We start from the raw sequence: 17,938 nt of genomic DNA on the forward strand, positions 1-17,938 counted from the left end.
AAGACTGTTTTCTGTGTAAACAGGGAGTTTGTTCAGTAAAAATATTTCACTTGGGTTTTGTGTGTGAACAGAGTTTTCAGACGTGTATGTGGAGTTTTATTAACAGGTATACCGAGGTGTGTGTGTGTGAACGGTGAGGTTGTTGAGTACAAAGCCGGGTTCGGTGCTCGTGCGTGTGTGAAGTGATTTTCTTTAAGCCGTTCTTAAACCGCGTCCAGTGAGGCACTGTAATAGGCGGAGTTTAGGACCCGGCGGCGCGGCCTGTACAATAGCACTGTTGTGTGCTGGAGGAGAGGTGGCTGCAGCTGTATTTTTTTCACGTATTGACATGGTGTACCTGCCTAAATCTGAATAATTCACGTAAATTCTGCACTTGTAACGTGAGGAGAACTCTCCGGATCTGTCAGGGAGTTGATCGGAGCTGGTTTGTGCTGTAAGGTAAGGCTTGTTTTCCATGAACAATGCTGCTGAGGCTGCTCCAGGCCCATGTTCCCACAAACTGCGGCTCTTACACCAAAGCCAGGATACCAGCTTCAGCCAGATCAGGCGGTGATAAGAAGCGTTATTTCCATAATCTCGAACAATGGTGGCTTTAGTGTTGGTACAGATGGACAGATTTGGCCTTTTCTCCAGGCGGTAGCCGTGCTGTTCACGCAGGGCGCTCGTGGTTTGGCGCCAAGGCCGTATCAAATCCCGCGCTGTAGCATTAGCATTTAATGTAGCACGCTGCCTTTAGCAAGTGCGGTCGCAACTATTTATTTGGGCTGTAATACACACCATGTAACACTATCCTGTTTATTTCAATTCATTTTCAATCTCATGGATTAGATAAAACATCCCTCCAGCCCTTAAAGTCCAAACTACACGCCGAGGATTTGATACTTACATGGCAACCCCGGGTTAAAGATGGCGCCACGCTCTGTCACACACAAACGATTCACTAATAAGCATTAAACAACGATTAAAACTCACATTCAGCTCAACACCAAAATATATAAATGGAGCTCGATCATCGTAGTGAAATATGGTCTTCATGTATTGTACTTTACACTCTTGGATTTACACTCAAGTACCAAAAAGTTTAAAACTAAAATTGCTTTCCAGACACGTGCTCGCGACAAAAAACTAATTCTTCTGTAGTTTTGTTTTATAGCATCTACTTTAAACTTAACTATAATAAACTAAGTCGGTTGTAATTTATAAAAAAAAAAACACTTGTAAAGAATTTTTCTCCTCAGGAAAGCACACAATGCCCCGCCCCTTTACCATGAACAAGTGGGCGTGGTTATGACTCTCCCAATATGGCCTCCGCTTCCGGTGTCCTAATGTTTTCCTTGTTTAAAAATAATAAAACCACCCTATTTTTTTCCTTTCTTAACAATAAACTGAGATTTGTTATTCATTAATGACAAGTGTCCCAGTGTCTGAGTAAATTATCTAGGATTGATTCTGAAATATTTATCCCCACAGTGCACCACCGCCTGAATCTGATTGGTCTCAGGGTGTGCTTCGTGTTCGTATAACAGCACGGCTGGTTTATTTTTAGATTTATGGAAGTGTCTCCAGTGTCACGATTTATATGTATTGATTTTGAAGTCTGCGTTTTATACCTAAATTGATTATTTTCCTCTTTTCTCCATCTTTAATAACTATAATGAGAATATAATAAATTGACACTTCTTTCATGCCTAAGAATCAATAGATTAAAAAAAAAAAACTATAGTAAAAGAGTGAGACTGATGGTGGAAAAGTGTAATTCTCTCAGCTTTAATGGACATAAATCTGAAAAACGAACACAGATGAAAGTGTAAAGAGTATAATATTATATTCTCATTCGTACATGTGTGTGTGTGTGTGTGTGTCAGGAGCAGGTGCTATTCCAGGTGCTCCAGCACTCACTGTAGCAAGTGTGTGTGAAAACAAAGGTGGTTTTATTTTGTTTGGTTTTATTGACTTTGGTGACGTTTATATATATAAAAAAAGGAAAAATAAACATGTAAAACAGATAAGCATGTAAAGCTTGTACTTTGAATAAAGTTTCGATTACTATAAAAAGACATGAAACGTTCCTATCAGAGGATTCCTTTTATCTGTAAGTGTTCTTGTGAATTAATAAAAAGTCTTTAAAAGAGTTTAATAAAAAATTTTGTTACATTTTTTAAGTGTATTAAGAATTATTTACTAAGTGAATTAAAATGGAAATCTTTTTTTTTTTTTAAATCTGAGTTAATTGTGTTTTCTTGTGAGTTATGATAAGGAGAAGACGGTTTGTTGCGGTTATACAGGTATAGACGATATCTTTAAAAATATACAAAAGCTTATATTGGCATCATAGACTGTATAAGAACTGGACACGCCTTTTTCAGATTTTGTTACAGTTCTAAATAAGCTTAGCCCCTCCCACAAATAATAGTAAAAAAGTATTTTAGCTTCACTATTGCTAACCAGGAGTTGCCACAGAACAGAATTGCGATATGAAGCTGAATCAATGTTTTCACACGTCACTAACTTATAATAATAAGCAAATAATGTCTTTAATATTTAATTTTTTTTGTTAATTGTAATTATAGTTAATAATTGTCACACAAAAGTCTAAAAGTTTACCAAAAGAAAATCATGCCAAGTGTACAAGTCATGCCAGTACATACAGTGATTAATACGTAATATTAATTAATACTAAAATGAAATATTTGTTTCTAATAGATTACACTGAAACTAATAGATTTATCAAAAACAAATAAAAAATATTTTTGTAAAAATTCTTGTTTTATCTAATTGAATTATTTGCCTTATTTTTGTACAAAACATTTCTTTTAATTAAATGAACAGTGCTAAGTGTAAGGTGATTTATCCCTACAGTATAAACCTGATCTGAAAACAGAAATCTTACACTTTAATAATACACAGTGCAGTAAACGTGTGTGTGTGTGTGTGTGTGTGTGTGTGTTGTCACAGAAACAAGAAGTGGATGACGGACGCATGCTGAGACGACACGCTAGCTCGCTAAACAACACAAACTTTATGGTAAGACAGATTTATATTCAGTCTCCGTCCTGATTGCTCCGATTAATTTCTTGTACTTAGAAGAGGTTTTGTGGAAGGAGTCTCCAGTGTCAGGGCTGAAGCTGTAGGTTTGAGGATGCGGGAATGTTTCATTAACAAGTGAATATTAATAACCTCTCTCACTCTGCCTCTCCCTCTCTCGCTGTTCTTTTGTCTTTCCCTCTCTGTCCCCCTCCAGGATACATCAGGATGAAACGACTCAGGACTTTAAGCAGTAGTGACAGTTCAGACAATGAAAGTGAGTAAAGAGCAATACACACACACACACACACACACACACCTTTGTTCCATTAAACATGTGCACAATTGTTATTTTATTATTTTATAAGATGATGATGTGAATTGTTTGACTTGTCCCCTCACCTTTAGGTCCCTCAACGTCCTTCTCTACAAATAAGTATGGCAGTAAATCTGGAACCCCGTCCTCCGCTCAGAAGAAGCCTGCAGAGGTGAGAGCCTGAAGAGATTCACCCGTTAACCCCGAGTGTTTGAGTATTTATTCATGTTTTGTGTTTAGCATTCTGGGCGCGCATGCAGCGTTTAGCGTTAAGGGTATGTGTGCAGTGTTTGTTCTGGTGTTAAGCGTTCGGGTGTGTGTGGGGTGTGTGGTGTTTACTGTTATGGGAGCATGGGTGTTTATACTTCCGGATGTGTTTACATTGTGGTGTTTGTTTACTGTTAGTAACCAGTGTTTAGTTTACTGGTTCGCGTCCGGCATTTAGCGTTCTGGTATTAATCCATATGTGGTTGTTGCAGGTGTTCAGGAAAGACCTGATCAGTGCGATGAAGCTGCCGGACTCGCAACACATCACTCCTGATGATTATTACCTGCTGGCTGACACCTGGAGGCAGGAGTGGGAGAAAGGAGTGCAGGTCCTGGCCAGCCCTGATAGCATTCCTCAGCCGTCTGTCAGGTCAGTGTCTGTCTCTCGTCTGTCTCTGTCAGGAGAGTCTGTCTCCGTCAGGACAGTGTCTGTCTCGCCGTCTGTCTCCGTCAGGACAGTGTCTGTCTCGCCGCCTGTCTCCGTCAGGACAGTGTCTGTCTCGCCGCCTGTCTCTCCGTCAGGACAGTGTCTGTCTCGCCGCCTGTCTCTCCGTCAGGACAGTGTCTGTCTCGCCGCCGGTCTCTCCGTCAGGACAGTGTCTGTCTCGCCGCCGGTCTCTCCGTCAGGACAGTGTCTGTCTCGCCGCCGGTCTCTCCGTCAGGACAGTGTCTGTCTCGCCGCCGGTCTCTCCGTCAGGACAGTGTCTGTCTCGCCGCCGGTCTCTCCGTCAGGACAGTGTCTGTCTCGCCGCCGGTCTCTCCGTCAGGACAGTGTCTGTCTCGCCGCCGGTCTCTCCGTCAGGACAGTGTCTGTCTCGCCGCCGGTCTCTCCGTCAGGACAGTGTCTGTCTCGCCGCCGGTCTCTCCGTCAGGACAGTGTCTGTCTCGCCGCCGGTCTCTCCGTCAGGACAGTGTCTGTCTCGCCGCCGGTCTCTCCGTCAGGACAGTGTCTGTCTCGCCGCCGGTCTCTCCGTCAGGACAGTGTCTGTCTCGCCGCCGGTCTCTCCGTCAGGACAGTGTCTGTCTCGCCGCCGGTCTCTCCGTCAGGACAGTGTCTGTCTCGCCGCCGGTCTCTCCGTCAGGACAGTGTCTGTCTCGCCGCCGGTCTCTCCGTCAGGACAGTGTCTGTCTCGCCGCCGGTCTCTCCGTCAGGACAGTGTCTGTCTCGCCGCCGGTCTCTCCGTCAGGACAGTGTCTGTCTCGCCGCCGGTCTCTCCGTCAGGACAGTGTCTGTCTCTCCGTCTGTCTCTCCGTCAGGACAGTGTCTGTCTCTCCGTCTGTCTCTCCGTCAGGACAGTGTCTGTCTCTCCGTCTGTCTCTCCGTCAGGACAGTGTCTGTCTCTCCGTCTGTCTCTCCGTCAGGACAGTGTCTGTCTCTCCGTCTGTCTCTCCGTCAGGACAGTGTCTGTCTCTCCGTCTGTCTCTCCGTCAGGACAGTGTCTGTCTCTCCGTCTGTCTCTCCGTCAGGACAGTGTCTGTCTCTCCGTCTGTCTCTCCGTCAGGACAGTGTCTGTCTCTCTTTGTTGTTCCCACTTTATAAACCATACACACGGTCATCATATTTTCCATTTCTGACCCCCCCCAGTATTTTATTTCATTAACACACTGTGTGTGTGCGTATTTGTACCGGATTAAGTGTGTGTGTTGTTGTAACAGGAGCCTGGCAGAGCGTCCGAAGGAGATCCTGTTCTCCAGGCCGAGGAAGTACATCCAGTGCTGCAGTCAGGACTGCACAGAGACGGGCTACGTCAACATCAAAGAGCTGGCCGAGGCCATGTGCAGGTACGACCTGGACGACACGGACCTGTACTGGCTTCGACACCTCAACATGGAGCTACTGCACATGGGTCAGTCCTCTCCCTCTGGGCTAGCACGTGTATAAAGTTCAAACTTTAATCAACAAAACACAGCCGCTAAATTAGTCTGTTTATTTCACCCGTGTGTCAGGGGAGGGCGTGGTGGACGAGCTGACCATGGAGAGAACGATGGAGGCTCTGGAGAGAAAGTGTTACGACAACATGAACCACGCCATCGAGACGGAGGAGGGGCTGGGCATCGAGTACGACGAGGACGTCATCTGCGACGTGTGTCGCTCGCCCGACAGCGAGGAGGGCAACGACATGGTCTTCTGTGACAAGTGCAACATCTGCGTTCATCAGGTGAGAGCTGAAACACACACCATGGACCATGTGACTACAAAACACTTTATAGCTTTTGCACTATATAACTTTTATTCAGGTCAGATCTGTCTTTAGTCCACTGTTATGAGGGGACACGCGCAGTCCTTCTCACAGCAGGGTCATGTCTTGTTATTCTCATTATAGCCAATCGGACACACGTGTTACACAAACAGTGGATACCAAAATAAAAGTGCTGGAGTAGATTTAACAGCACTAGCGTCCTTTATCGTCTGAAGGATTTTGAGGGATCTAAACACATGTTGTGTAACTTTTGTTGTATAGTCAGAGTTCCTTAAATATGGTTGTCTATTACACTGACTTTCCCACATCCTAAACAATTCTAAATTTGTTGTTTTTGGCTCCAAATTGTTGAAGCGTCCACACGGTTTTCCTGCCTTTTCTCACTTAACATGACTCCAAAATCATGTTTAATCCAAGATTTAGGTTAAGCCTTTTTCACATATACATTACAGCACAGTGAAATTCCTTCTTCGTATATCCCAGCGTAACTGTGCTCAGAGCGCAGGGTCAGCCACGATACAGCGCCCCCTGGGGCAGAGGGGGTTAAGGGCCTTGTTCAAGGGCCCAACAGTGGCAACCTGATGGAGCTGGGGGTCGAACCACCGACCTTTGGATCAGTAACTCAGTGTCATAGCACAGCTATAACTGCCTTTAAATCTGACAGAGAAAAAACAATACATAAGTTAACTGCAAAAATAACTAAATAAATAATAATACAAAAATGACAGCCAAAAAAAAACAAAAATGCATCTCTAAATAAATGTATTAATCTTCTTTTTGGTTTGTTATCATTTAATTTTAATGAAAGTGTAGATTCTTTTAACTAGACTCAAGAAATAGTCAAGAAATTGCCAGTGCGATTTTCTTTGACACATTGTGGTTGTAATGTGCGATACTAAGCGATTGTACTGTATAATGTACAATATTTTTAAATCCGAACATATTTATTGAGGCAAACTGCAAATAATTGGACAAATGATTGCATTAAGAGAATGTTTGCCTGTGTTTATTTAAACATTTCCACACACTTTTAATTCAAAAAGAAACTTGACAGATCCTCCAAAAAAAAAACATTAAAGTGTAAATAATTCAAAATGTAACTTGTATCGTTATTAAAAAAAAAAGAGAGAGAGAGACACGGAGGTCGGCAGTGTGTTACTAATCGATTTTTAAGGATGGGTCTTGTTAAGACATTGGACTACGGTTCGGAAGATCCCAGGTTCAGGTCCCGTGCGTGCGTGCGTGCGTGCGTGTGTGTGTGTGTGTGTGTGTTTAAAAAGCCACTCATTATAGTCACTTACAGTAATTATTCTCAGCAGTCATAAATTATTCATCTGGAATTTTAAAATGTCAGGTAGTTAAGGATTTGGGTTGTTTGCTGCACAAAAGTTTGTGCTATAATAAAACCAGTGTGATACTAGGATCTCATGCATTTTTTAAAATCTGTTTTCATGTGTATGCTGTCTTGTTCTAACTCTGTGTGTCTCTAGGCTTGTTACGGCATCGTGAAGGTTCCAGACGGCAACTGGCTGTGTAGGACGTGCGTGCTTGGGATCAACCCGCAGTGTATACTCTGTCCCAACAAAGGAGGAGCCATGAAGGCCACGCGGGCGGGAACCAAGTGGGCCCATGTTAGCTGTGCTCTCTGGATACCTGAGGTACGAGGAAACTTCCACCTTGTTCAGGACAGAGAAGAATATTTAATGCAGTAGCTTTTTTATGTTATTTATTATTTTTTTGATGAATCGGTTTCTAGTAATTGTGAGGTCACACCTGCATGGGTTAACGATTTATGTTTCCGCTGTGTGTGTAGGTGAGCATCGCGTGTCCGGAGAGGATGGAGCCCATCACTAAACTGTCTCACATCCCACCCAGCCGCTGGTCTCTCATCTGTAGTCTCTGCAAGATCAAAACCGGAGCCTGCATACAGGTGGGAGGAAGAGGAGGAGAGAGAAGGAGGAGGAGGAGAAAGAGAAGTGATTCGTAATTAATGATTCGACTGCAAGTCGTCTAACCCGTCCCTGCTTCCTTTCTCTTTTCAGTGTTCGGTGAAGAACTGCACTATCCCCTTCCACGTCACCTGCGCCTTCGAGCACAACCTGGAGATGAAGACCATCCTGGATGAAGGCGACGAGGTCAAGTTCAAATCCTACTGCCTGAAGCACAGCAAGCCCAAAGCGGCCGAGCCGGGTCTGAGCCCGGCCCGACACAAACCCCCTACCGAGACCGAGAAGGTGGGGCTGAGGGCGCAGAAGCTCAAAGAGCTGGAGGAGGAGTTCTACAAGCTGGTGCAGCCGGACGAGGTGGCGCAGGAGCTGGGGCTGCCCCTCCACCTGCTCGACTTCATCTACCAGTACTGGAAGCTGAAGAGGAAGAGCAGCTTCAACAAGGCGCTCCTGCCGCCTAAAGAGGACGAGGAGAACCTGCTGAGGCAGCCGCAGGAGGACAGCATCCATACACGCATGCGCATGTTCATGCACCTCCGTCAGGACCTGGAGAGGGTCAGAGTCGCACGACTGCACCACGATTCCCACATGACCAGACTGAGAGGGTGTGCTTTTTTATGGTTAATTATTAATATGTTTGTTTTACATTCTCGTTTTTCCCACAGGTGAGAAATCTGTGCTACATGGTGAGTCGGAGAGAGAAGCTGAAACTGTCTCAGAGTAAAGTCCAGGAGCAGATCTTCAACCTTCACGTCAAACTCATGAACCAAGAACAAGCTGCAGGTAATGACCTCAAAATAAGGACTTCTGTTTGAGAGTTTTACATTGAATGAGTAGCATTGGTCCGCGTCATTGAAGGTTGAAGAGTTAAAAGGATGAAGCTAAAAATAATCTGCTGATCTTTAATATAATCTGTGATATTATTATTATTATTATTATTTCAGGTTGAAATATGTCTGTCTGTCTTTCTGTTCAGCAGAACTCTCTGTCTAGCTAACTTCAGGAAAATACCAAAGTACTGCCAAAGTTTCATAAAAATCTGTCTGGCCAGTTTTGCGTGATGCGACAAAATCTGACAGGACAGAACATTTTCGGAGACTGGTTTCTGGCCCTCCTGTGTATGAAACGTAAAGATGGCATTGAAAGACCGAGTTCTGACCAACATGTAGACAAACCTTTCTTTTATTTATATAGATGACTGATTAACACTGGTTTTTATTTGTTTTTATTTTTTTAATGTGTGCAGAACTGCCGGTGTCGTCAAACGTAGAGAACCTGATCTTCCCGCCTCCTCCCAGGATCACCATCAAACTCAAAATCAAAAGCAAGACCAGCACCAAGTCCGGAAACGGCCCGCTGTGCCCGGATAACAGCGGTAACGTCTATGACAGCATGGGAGCCGGGATGGGGCAGGGCAAACCTCAGCTCCAGCACAGCCGAGCACCGAGGGAGGAGCGGACCAACGGCATCGTGCCCATCGCCAAGCCGACGGGGAAGCCTCTGGCGCTGCACGCCGCTTTGCATGGCCACTCGGTCAGGCCGGATCAGGACAGACCTCACCAGCATTCTTTGAAGTCGAACGGCATCATGGAGAAGATAGCAGTTCAGAGAAACCCAACTCCACCCGAACAGGGCGCGTGCGAGAAGCATCTTGGGAAGGGTCAGCCGGGAACGTTTAATAAAACCACGATGGAGCATTTCAGCAGAACGCTAAAGGAAGCCACCGTCAGCTTGGTACGGACTACTGCGGATCTCTGGAGCGCCAACAAGAACGGGCATAAAAACAAAGACCGGACAAACTGCGGCAAAGCCCCGGGCGCCGAACGAGCGCCTAAGAGCGGCCGGGGATACCAGGAGAGCGACGGGTACTGTCCCGACCTGGAGCTCAGCGATTCCGAACCCGAAGCTAAAGGCAAGCGACAGAGAGCGGGCCGAGGGCTGAGCGAGAGGAGCCCGGCGGGCGCTTATGACCGCGGGGGGACCCGAGGGAACGTTCCTTTAGGTTCCAGGACGTCGGTGCAAAGGTGACGAGCTCGCAACCAACTGCTGTAGGTCTGCTAACGTAAAAGCACTGTCGTGCACCACACGAGAGGAGTGGTCTCCTCCATCACGCCGGACGACAGGGCGTAAAAGTGGAGTAGCGGGTTTCATTAAGTGTTCTTTCCATCGTATTGGAGCTGCCTTATACACTATAGAGACCAAACTGTCTGATTTTCAGACCTAGCTACAGTTTCTGTATATACTGGTTAAAAAAAAGAAACGTTTTTTTTGTAGGTTGTGTGTGTATATATATTAGCTCATGTGCCAGGAGGGATGTGGATTTCCGCGTCCTCCTAACATTCTTATGGTTATGCAAATAAATAAAGGCATAAGAACGACACTGTTTGGGTCTGAAAAAATGGATTCGTCTCTCACTGATGTTCATGTTAGCATTAGCATGCTTGGCTTCCCTAGCGTCCCTGGCGTTTTTCTTGTGAACTCTGTTTTTGAACATGGGATGAGAATCGTTGAATTTGTTTAAATAGTCCTCTATTTTTTACTTTGAAATCTTTGTATCGTGTGTTTGGAGAGTTTCACGAGAACGGATTTGCCAGTGAAGTGGCAACGTCTTAAAACTGTGGCCACTAGGGTGCAGTGTGGGTGTGATTTTAACATTTTATTCACTTCAGGCAACTTTAAGCTTCGATTAGATCTCAAAGTTCGATGTGGAAGCGACAGAGAGAGGGAGAGAGAGAGAGTTCCATGGGATGCTCGCTTACTATTTTAGAAAAACTAGATCTCGGACCAAATCGACATTTGTCATAAAAAAAAGCTAGGAAAAGCAGCTAACACGACATGCTCATTTCTGCATTTTTGTCACTTACTGATTCGTCACACACAAGGAGTCGACTCTGAGTCGGTTCGTTTGGCTACATGCTCAGAGCTGACTTTTTTTCTTTCATTTCTATGTTTTTCACTCTTCTGTGGTAAATTTATCTAAATGCTTCCATGAAAACCTCTTAATCAAAATCTGAGCTTTTTGTTTGACCAGGAATTTGATTAATAATCTTTATTTATCCTGGTCTGGTTTCCAGGAAACATTTTTAATTTCTTCATGTTATCATGTTGATGGTCGGGTATTGACCTAAAACCTGACTTCTGTCCCGTTTATTCAAAAAGTTTCAATTATTGTAAAACGTTATTTAAAAAAATGGCAAAGAACCGTTTGTGAGTCTCATTCCATAACTTGACCGATCCAATACCATTATTAAAACTTGAAATATTGCAAAGTTTGTCCAGTTTTTTTGGGAAAGAGTCATTTTATTTATTTTTTAGCAATGTTATTTTGAATGCCTGAGAGTTTTCCCATTGGTGAGGTTCACCGAACTGATTCACTGACTCATGAACATTATTTAAAATATTCCAGATGATGTCTTTTAAAATAAATAAATGAATAAATAAAGAATCAAGAAATCATTTGTTAGCTGCAAGAGTCGACCCAAACAATTCACAAATTTGAATTCCATTCCTCAGTGCCGCTATTCAAATATAATATCTATAATACATACTCGAAATGTCCGACATGTCTGGTTAAAAAAAAAAACAGTTGTCATTCAACAATTCCTAGTAATTTGAGCCGAATGATTCACTTATTAACCATCAAAACAAAAACAAACATAAATTATATATATAATATATATATATAATGTTCTTAACCTAAGATTTGTCCCTTTATTGTGGACCCTTGTGATATAAATTCCCCATCTCACAGATTTTCACCTTAAGAAGTGAAATTTGCATCGGCATATGAAGCGAGCGAAAGAAAGCGAGCCGAAGCTGTGCGTTCACCTGAGAGACGTTTAACTTGTTCGCATCAGTGGAAAAAGCCAAGCGAAGTGTGTTTTACAAATTCCTCTTTTTTTTATTATAATTGCAAGATTTAGTGACGACAGCGCCACAGGTCCCAAGAAGAAGAAAAGACGAAAAGGGAGCACTTTTATAGGAGCCGGTGCCAAGAGGAATCATAAAGTTGGTTAGTAGGTTAAGTGAGGTTTGACGTCTATTTTTCATGTGTTACATTAAAATTATATTCGTATGCCAAGGTACATTTCATTAAATTTTATTTAGGTATTTCATTAAACGTACAGTATTTCTCTTCTTTATAAACTAGAGTCATGTGATTCACTGACCTATAAACCAGAACTAGAGTTCTTATCTCGAGACTTGTCCCATATTTCATCCTTTGGTTAAAATAAATAAAATAAAAAATCTAGATGTCTAGTTTTATATAAAGCAGAGTCATTTGTGAACCGGTAGACACGACTCCTATCGGCGAACTCGGAATGAGTCACTGCCTCACCAAAAAGAACCACCGATCCCATCACCACTCTCATTGCTCTCTACTGCTGGGTCTTTACATAGATTTCTTTTTATACATTGTTTTTCTTTTTTTCTCTGAAGCCCTTTTTTTATTTACAAAAGGTTCAGATCTGTTTCACCATTGTGTACCCATCATGCACTGCACAAAAGCATCAGATTTCCACTGCCATGAACAACATGCGGCCCTTTAAGTACTGTTTGGACACGTGCTGCACACGTGCTTCACAACACCCTGCTTTTAATAAATTTGCCTAATTTTGCTCATAAATAGAAGAACAATCCCCATGAGCTCAGAGACTAGCACATCCTGTCTGTGCGATTTGGAAACCCACAATAATAATCATATACTTTCCCTTTTTTTTCTACCCTGCACTAGAACAGAAACGTGTAATCCCTGAGTTGAATAATGAATCACAGCATGTCTAGATTCACTCTGTTCTGTGGGACGTGAGCCGTCTCCTAGTTTCTCTTTAGCTTACATTTACATTTAGTCATTTGGCAGACGCTCTTATCCAGAGCGACTTACATTTTTATCTCAGCTTGAATGAGATTTTTTTTTTTTTTACTTTTTGTTTTTTTCAGGAAACCCACCGAATCAGCATTGTGTACTGTGTGTTACCGCAGGAAATAGAGAAGGATGTAACAGTGTGCATGAACCCTGTGTCACGTTCCGACATGAGTTACTGTCCAGTTGCTTTATTTCTTACCTGATGCTATATATTGAAACGGACCTAAAAAAAAACTGAAGCCCCCTGCAATAAACTTTGAAATGAAAACTCTTCTGTCAGGAAAATGTTTTTTACACCTCTAGCAGTAGAGATTGTTAGAATGATTTATTCATGAGTCTTCGTTATTTGTATAAATATATTGTACATCTAAGCGAAAAAAAAGGTTTAGTTCCAAGGTTTTGTAACAAACCTCATTGTACACTACTTGCTCATGTTTAAATTTTTGGACCGATGTCACCGATCCTCTTCCCTAAGCCAGTCTATACACTACACTGTTGCTTATTCAATTCAGTTTTATTTATATAGCACTTGGTCATTGTCGCAACACAACCTTACAGAATCAAAACAAAATTATGGAAATGAGTATCAATTTATGTGTGATTAAAAAAAATGCAACATTATGGACAAAAGTATTTGGACGAACCTGTTAGTTATTGAATCAATCAGGTCCCTTATCCCCAGTGACGGACAATCTTAATGCTTTAGCATACCAAGACATCAGGGACAATGCTCTGCTTCCAACAGTTTGTTTAAAGCCCTTTTCTATTCCAACATGACTCCGTCCCGGTGCACAAAGCGACTATAAAGACATGCTTTGAGGAGTTCAGTGTGGAAGAACTTGAGCGGGCTGAACACAGAGCCTTGATCTCAACCCCATCGAGCACCTTTGGGATGAACTGGAACGGAGATTGTGAGCCGGGCCTCTAATCCAACATCAGTGCCTGACCTCATAAACGCTCTACAGAATGAGTAGGCACGAATTCACACAAAAACACTACGAAATCTTGTGGACGGCCTCCCAAGAAGAGTGGAAGCTGTTTTGGCTTCAAAAGGGCGACCGACTCCATATTAAATGGTATGGATTTGGAAACAATGTCATTGCAGGTTTGACCAAATATTTTTGTCCATATAGTGTATATGTATGTATATATATATATATATATATATATATATATATATATATATACTGTAAATCAAAATGATCAGATAGTCCCTGAAAAACAAGCTGAGAGTAATGGTGGCAGGGAAAAAGGGCAGAGGGAGTCTGGATCACTGGGAGCTCGGAAGCTTCATGTGTAGCTCGACAGAGAGAGATAACAGTTAGGTACTGTATGATCACATGTATAAGGTAAATGTATATTCAGTGCAGAGTGCAAGCAGGGACTCTCTAAGGATTAACACACGCTGCTGAATTTGGTCGTCTCACTTTTTTTTTCAATGGCAGCGAAATTAGTGCTGCCACGGGCGTATTGATTATTTTTAAGAGTGAGCTGACTTTGAGGCGACTGTTTGCTTAGTTCAGCCTGAGCAAGTCGATAAGACTCTTTTAGTGGTCATAGAGCAGGAACCTGGCATTACCGAGAGGGTTTAATAGGCGTCGAGTCTGCAGTGTGTGTGGCGTGTTTTTGTTTGAATGGGAAACGCTGAATTGAGAGATGCTGCAGATTTATTGCATCCAAATGGAAAGTATTTCTCACGATAGCAGTATGAGGGTGTAATGTGGTTTTAAATAACTGGAATAGATCTGCTGTGGTTATTCCAGACCATGACGGTGATCGCACTGTAATGATGGTATGATATGATTATATCTCTAAGTCTCAAGACATTGGTATTCACGCAGTGATCTAAACCAACGCAGAGACCAGGCAAGGTTTTTTTGAGCCTTACCCTCAGCACTTTGGGTCCTCCTGAGCCCAGTGTAACTTGGGGTTCCTGTTTCTGGCCGATAGGAGTAGAAGCTGATGTGATCTTGTGCTATTGTAGTCCATGCACCACATGTGTGTTTTGAAATGCTTTTCTGTTTTGTTGCCAGCTAACGGTCTACACGACTTTAGATCGACTAAGCAAATTATTGGTCCAGTCAATTAAGTCAAGTAAAGTAGGCCTTTATTCTCATTTCAACCATGTACACTTTAGTATCCAGTAAAACGAAACAACATCCCTCCACGACCAATTTGCTACATACAGTATAACATAAAATAAAAAAAACTAGATAAGACTCCGAACTAAGACCATAAATGAGGAAACAATGACTGAATTTGGCCTGCTTTGGTTCTAAAATGCTGGCCTCCCAGGAACTCCTTTAATGGCCTTTTTCGGTACTGAATGCATTCTGTACGTAGGAAATTGATCAACCAGCGATTATTGATGATATTTTTTCTGGTCTCTTTTTCTTTGTGTTTTTTCCTATGTTTGTGCCTTTTTCTGTTTTGCTTTTATAATACTCAACAAGTAAATGGTTAATCAGTATAAGTATATATAGTTGAGTAGTAGTTTAGTCTATCTGTAGTCTAGTCTATCTGGTTTGGACGAACCCTATGGATTATGTAAAGTTGACCTTTGTATGGAGTTGCCCAATAATGTACAACCCAGTATCTTGTAATTCCTTTCTTGAAAACAATAATTACACCTTTCATTAAAAATAGAGCCTGACTGCAATACTATGTATGGTATGTTATGTATTTAGCAAGCCATTATCCATCTTTACTGTTAACAGATGAATGAACCTAAAGCCACACCATACATTAGATCCTTTTAAAGTGTGTGTTTGTGTGTGTATGTGTGTGTGTACAGTATAGGAACACTATAGAAAATGTGGTGTGGTGTTTTCCCCTTTATCTATATGTGACTGAAAAGGTTTTGTTAAGTAAAGCAGGACAAAGAGAGAAAGTGAGAGAGTGAAAATGAGCAGCACCAGGACAGGCAAATCAGTGAGGTCATTGGAGGGACAGTTGGAGCTGTTTTGTAGCCATGGATAAAAATGGATGTTCTGGTCAACACAAAACAACACGAGAGAACTTTGTAGCATGATCTAAAAAAAGAACCATTCACATGAAAATAAAATGAAATCCAAAAATGAAACCACAGTCTTATACCAAACACACCTCAGACTCATCCTCGATTTGGCAACCCAGGTGTTTGACTTTATGGGGAATAAAAATTAAGGTCCTGTAAATATAATTGCGTCACACCTCTAGGACCGGGGTTCGATTCTCATGGGAGTGCATGGAGTTTGCGTGTTCTCCCATGCTTGGTGGGTTTCCTCCGGGTACTCTGGTTTCCTCACACAGTCTAAAGTCATGTAGATTAGACTAATTGGCGTTCCCAAAATGCCTATAGTGTCATAAAAATATTTGATAAGTGGGAATCGGCCAGTGGTCTCCATGGTCCCTAGTTGGACTGGAGGTTCCTAGATGAATAAATGGATGGATAGATGGATGGAAGTATGAACTTACCTGGAAAAAAGCATTTGAGACCTTAAATCGACAAAGTTTACATCACTACAATCAGTTAGCAAAATCCCTAACAGTGATGTGCATTGGTGTAATGATTTTTATCAAACGTCTGTTTTCATTAGGGTCACTGTTAAATAAAATGTCTGTAATAATGAGAAACAGGTTTTGTTTTATTGTTAGGGTGGTACTATTGAGGACACCTTTAAAAATAATTTATGAAACATAGTTGGACATTAAGGACTTAAGTGCTACTTTAAAGGTGAATTAAAGCTATACTATATGCATCTTTTAAAGTAAAGACTGTGTAAAATAAATCAACACCACTGATTACTCATCTTAATATTAGTCCTGGTTAAAAGGGCTTTAGTAACCAGACTGATAAAGATGACTCTTTCACTCACTCACTCACACATTCTTTGCAGCGTTTATACTGTACAGGGTCATGGAAAGCCGGGAGGGTATCCCAGGGGACAAGGTGGTGTGTTACTTGGGCTTCATGATGCTGTTTGTTCACTAATGTTCTGTATTGTTCTGCTGTATTTATGGAGGTTTTGGTCTATCACATAAAATCCCAATAAAATACATTTACATATGTGGCTATGATGGGACAAAAAAAGTTGAAAACGTTCAAGGGGTATGAATACTTTTGCAAGGCACTGTATACAGTATGTCCCCTTAAGACACTATAAGGGATAAGCAGAATGAAGAATTAATAGATGGATGGATTTATGTGTTCATCAGCAACCAGGAAAAGTAAAGTAGATGGTACCTGTATATCTATGGAGCCTCATACATAAGTAAGAAAAAGTCTCAGCATCAGACTAAAAATAGTCACTATTCTCGCACTAGCACTATAGCAAGACATGTCTAAACGGTTTTAATGATTTTTGGAGGAAGTAGGAGAGGCACAGTCATGGCCAAGGGTTTTAAGAATGACACAAATATTCATTTTCACAATGTCTGCTGCTTCAGTGTTTTTAGATCTTTTTGTCAGATGTTACTCTGTTCTACTAAAGTATAATTACAAGCATTTAATTTTCTCGCATGCTGTCAATCAACTTTTGGGTAACATCCTTTGTCAGTCCTGTGTCGTGCCAGCAGTAAAACTGGGACCATTCATGTGTGAGGTCACGTCTCAGCGAATGAAGTGGGCTCACTCACAGTTTTGCCCAAGAACACATCCGAGAGCAACTTCTCCCAACCATCCAAGAACAGTTTGGTGATGAACAATGCCTTTTTCAGCATGATGGAGCTCCTCACCATGAGGGAAAAAGTAATAACTAAGTTGCGCGGGCAACAAAACATCACAATTTTGGGTCCATGCCCAGGAAACTCCCCAGACCTTAATCCCATTTTATGGTCAATCCTCAAAAGGCGAGCGGACCAACAGAAACCCACAAATTCTGACAAAGTCCAAGCATCGATTATTTAAGAATATGCTGCGCCATCAGTCCGGGTGTGGCCCAGAAGTGTGCCAGGGTAAATTGCAGAGGTTTTGGAAAAAAGGGTCTGCAAACACTGAGTCTTTGCATAACATTAATGTAATTGTCAATAAAAGCCTTTAACACTTTACATTGTTGTAATTATATTTCAGTAGACCAAAATATCACCTGACACAAAGATTTAAAAACACTGAAGCAGCAGACTTTGTGAAAATGAATATCAAAGTCAAAGTCAACTTTATTGTCAATTCTGCTACATGCCACAGTGCATACATATAGAGAATCGAAATGATGTTACTCTCAATCCTCGTGACAAATAACACTTAAAAAAACTTAAATAACACAGACATAAAGAACAACAGTGGTAAGACAACTGAGTAAGTGTCCTGCAAAAAGGGACACAGAGGGCTGATATGGTG

General features: G+C 42.1%; 1 protein-coding gene across 1 annotated transcript; it reads left to right on the forward strand.

Moving 5' to 3' along the window:
* The first annotated feature begins 238 nt into the window (after positions 1 to 238).
* On the forward strand, positions 239 to 10,137 carry jade3 (jade family PHD finger 3). Its single transcript, XM_053499348.1, has 12 exons — positions 239 to 438; positions 2,956 to 3,024; positions 3,242 to 3,301; positions 3,433 to 3,512; positions 3,820 to 3,977; positions 5,264 to 5,454; positions 5,555 to 5,766; positions 7,299 to 7,466; positions 7,622 to 7,738; positions 7,851 to 8,309; positions 8,420 to 8,537; positions 9,001 to 10,137. The coding sequence occupies exons 3-12, from the start codon at positions 3,253 to 3,255 to the stop codon at positions 9,780 to 9,782; spliced, it is 2,334 nt and encodes a 777-aa protein (XP_053355323.1). The 5' UTR covers positions 239 to 438; positions 2,956 to 3,024; positions 3,242 to 3,252; the 3' UTR covers positions 9,783 to 10,137.
* Positions 10,138 to 17,938: the final 7,801 nt, after the last annotated feature.

Source organism: Clarias gariepinus, chromosome 6, assembly GCF_024256425.1.
Source record: "Clarias gariepinus isolate MV-2021 ecotype Netherlands chromosome 6, CGAR_prim_01v2, whole genome shotgun sequence".
Lineage (NCBI taxonomy): Eukaryota > Metazoa > Chordata > Actinopteri > Siluriformes > Clariidae > Clarias > Clarias gariepinus.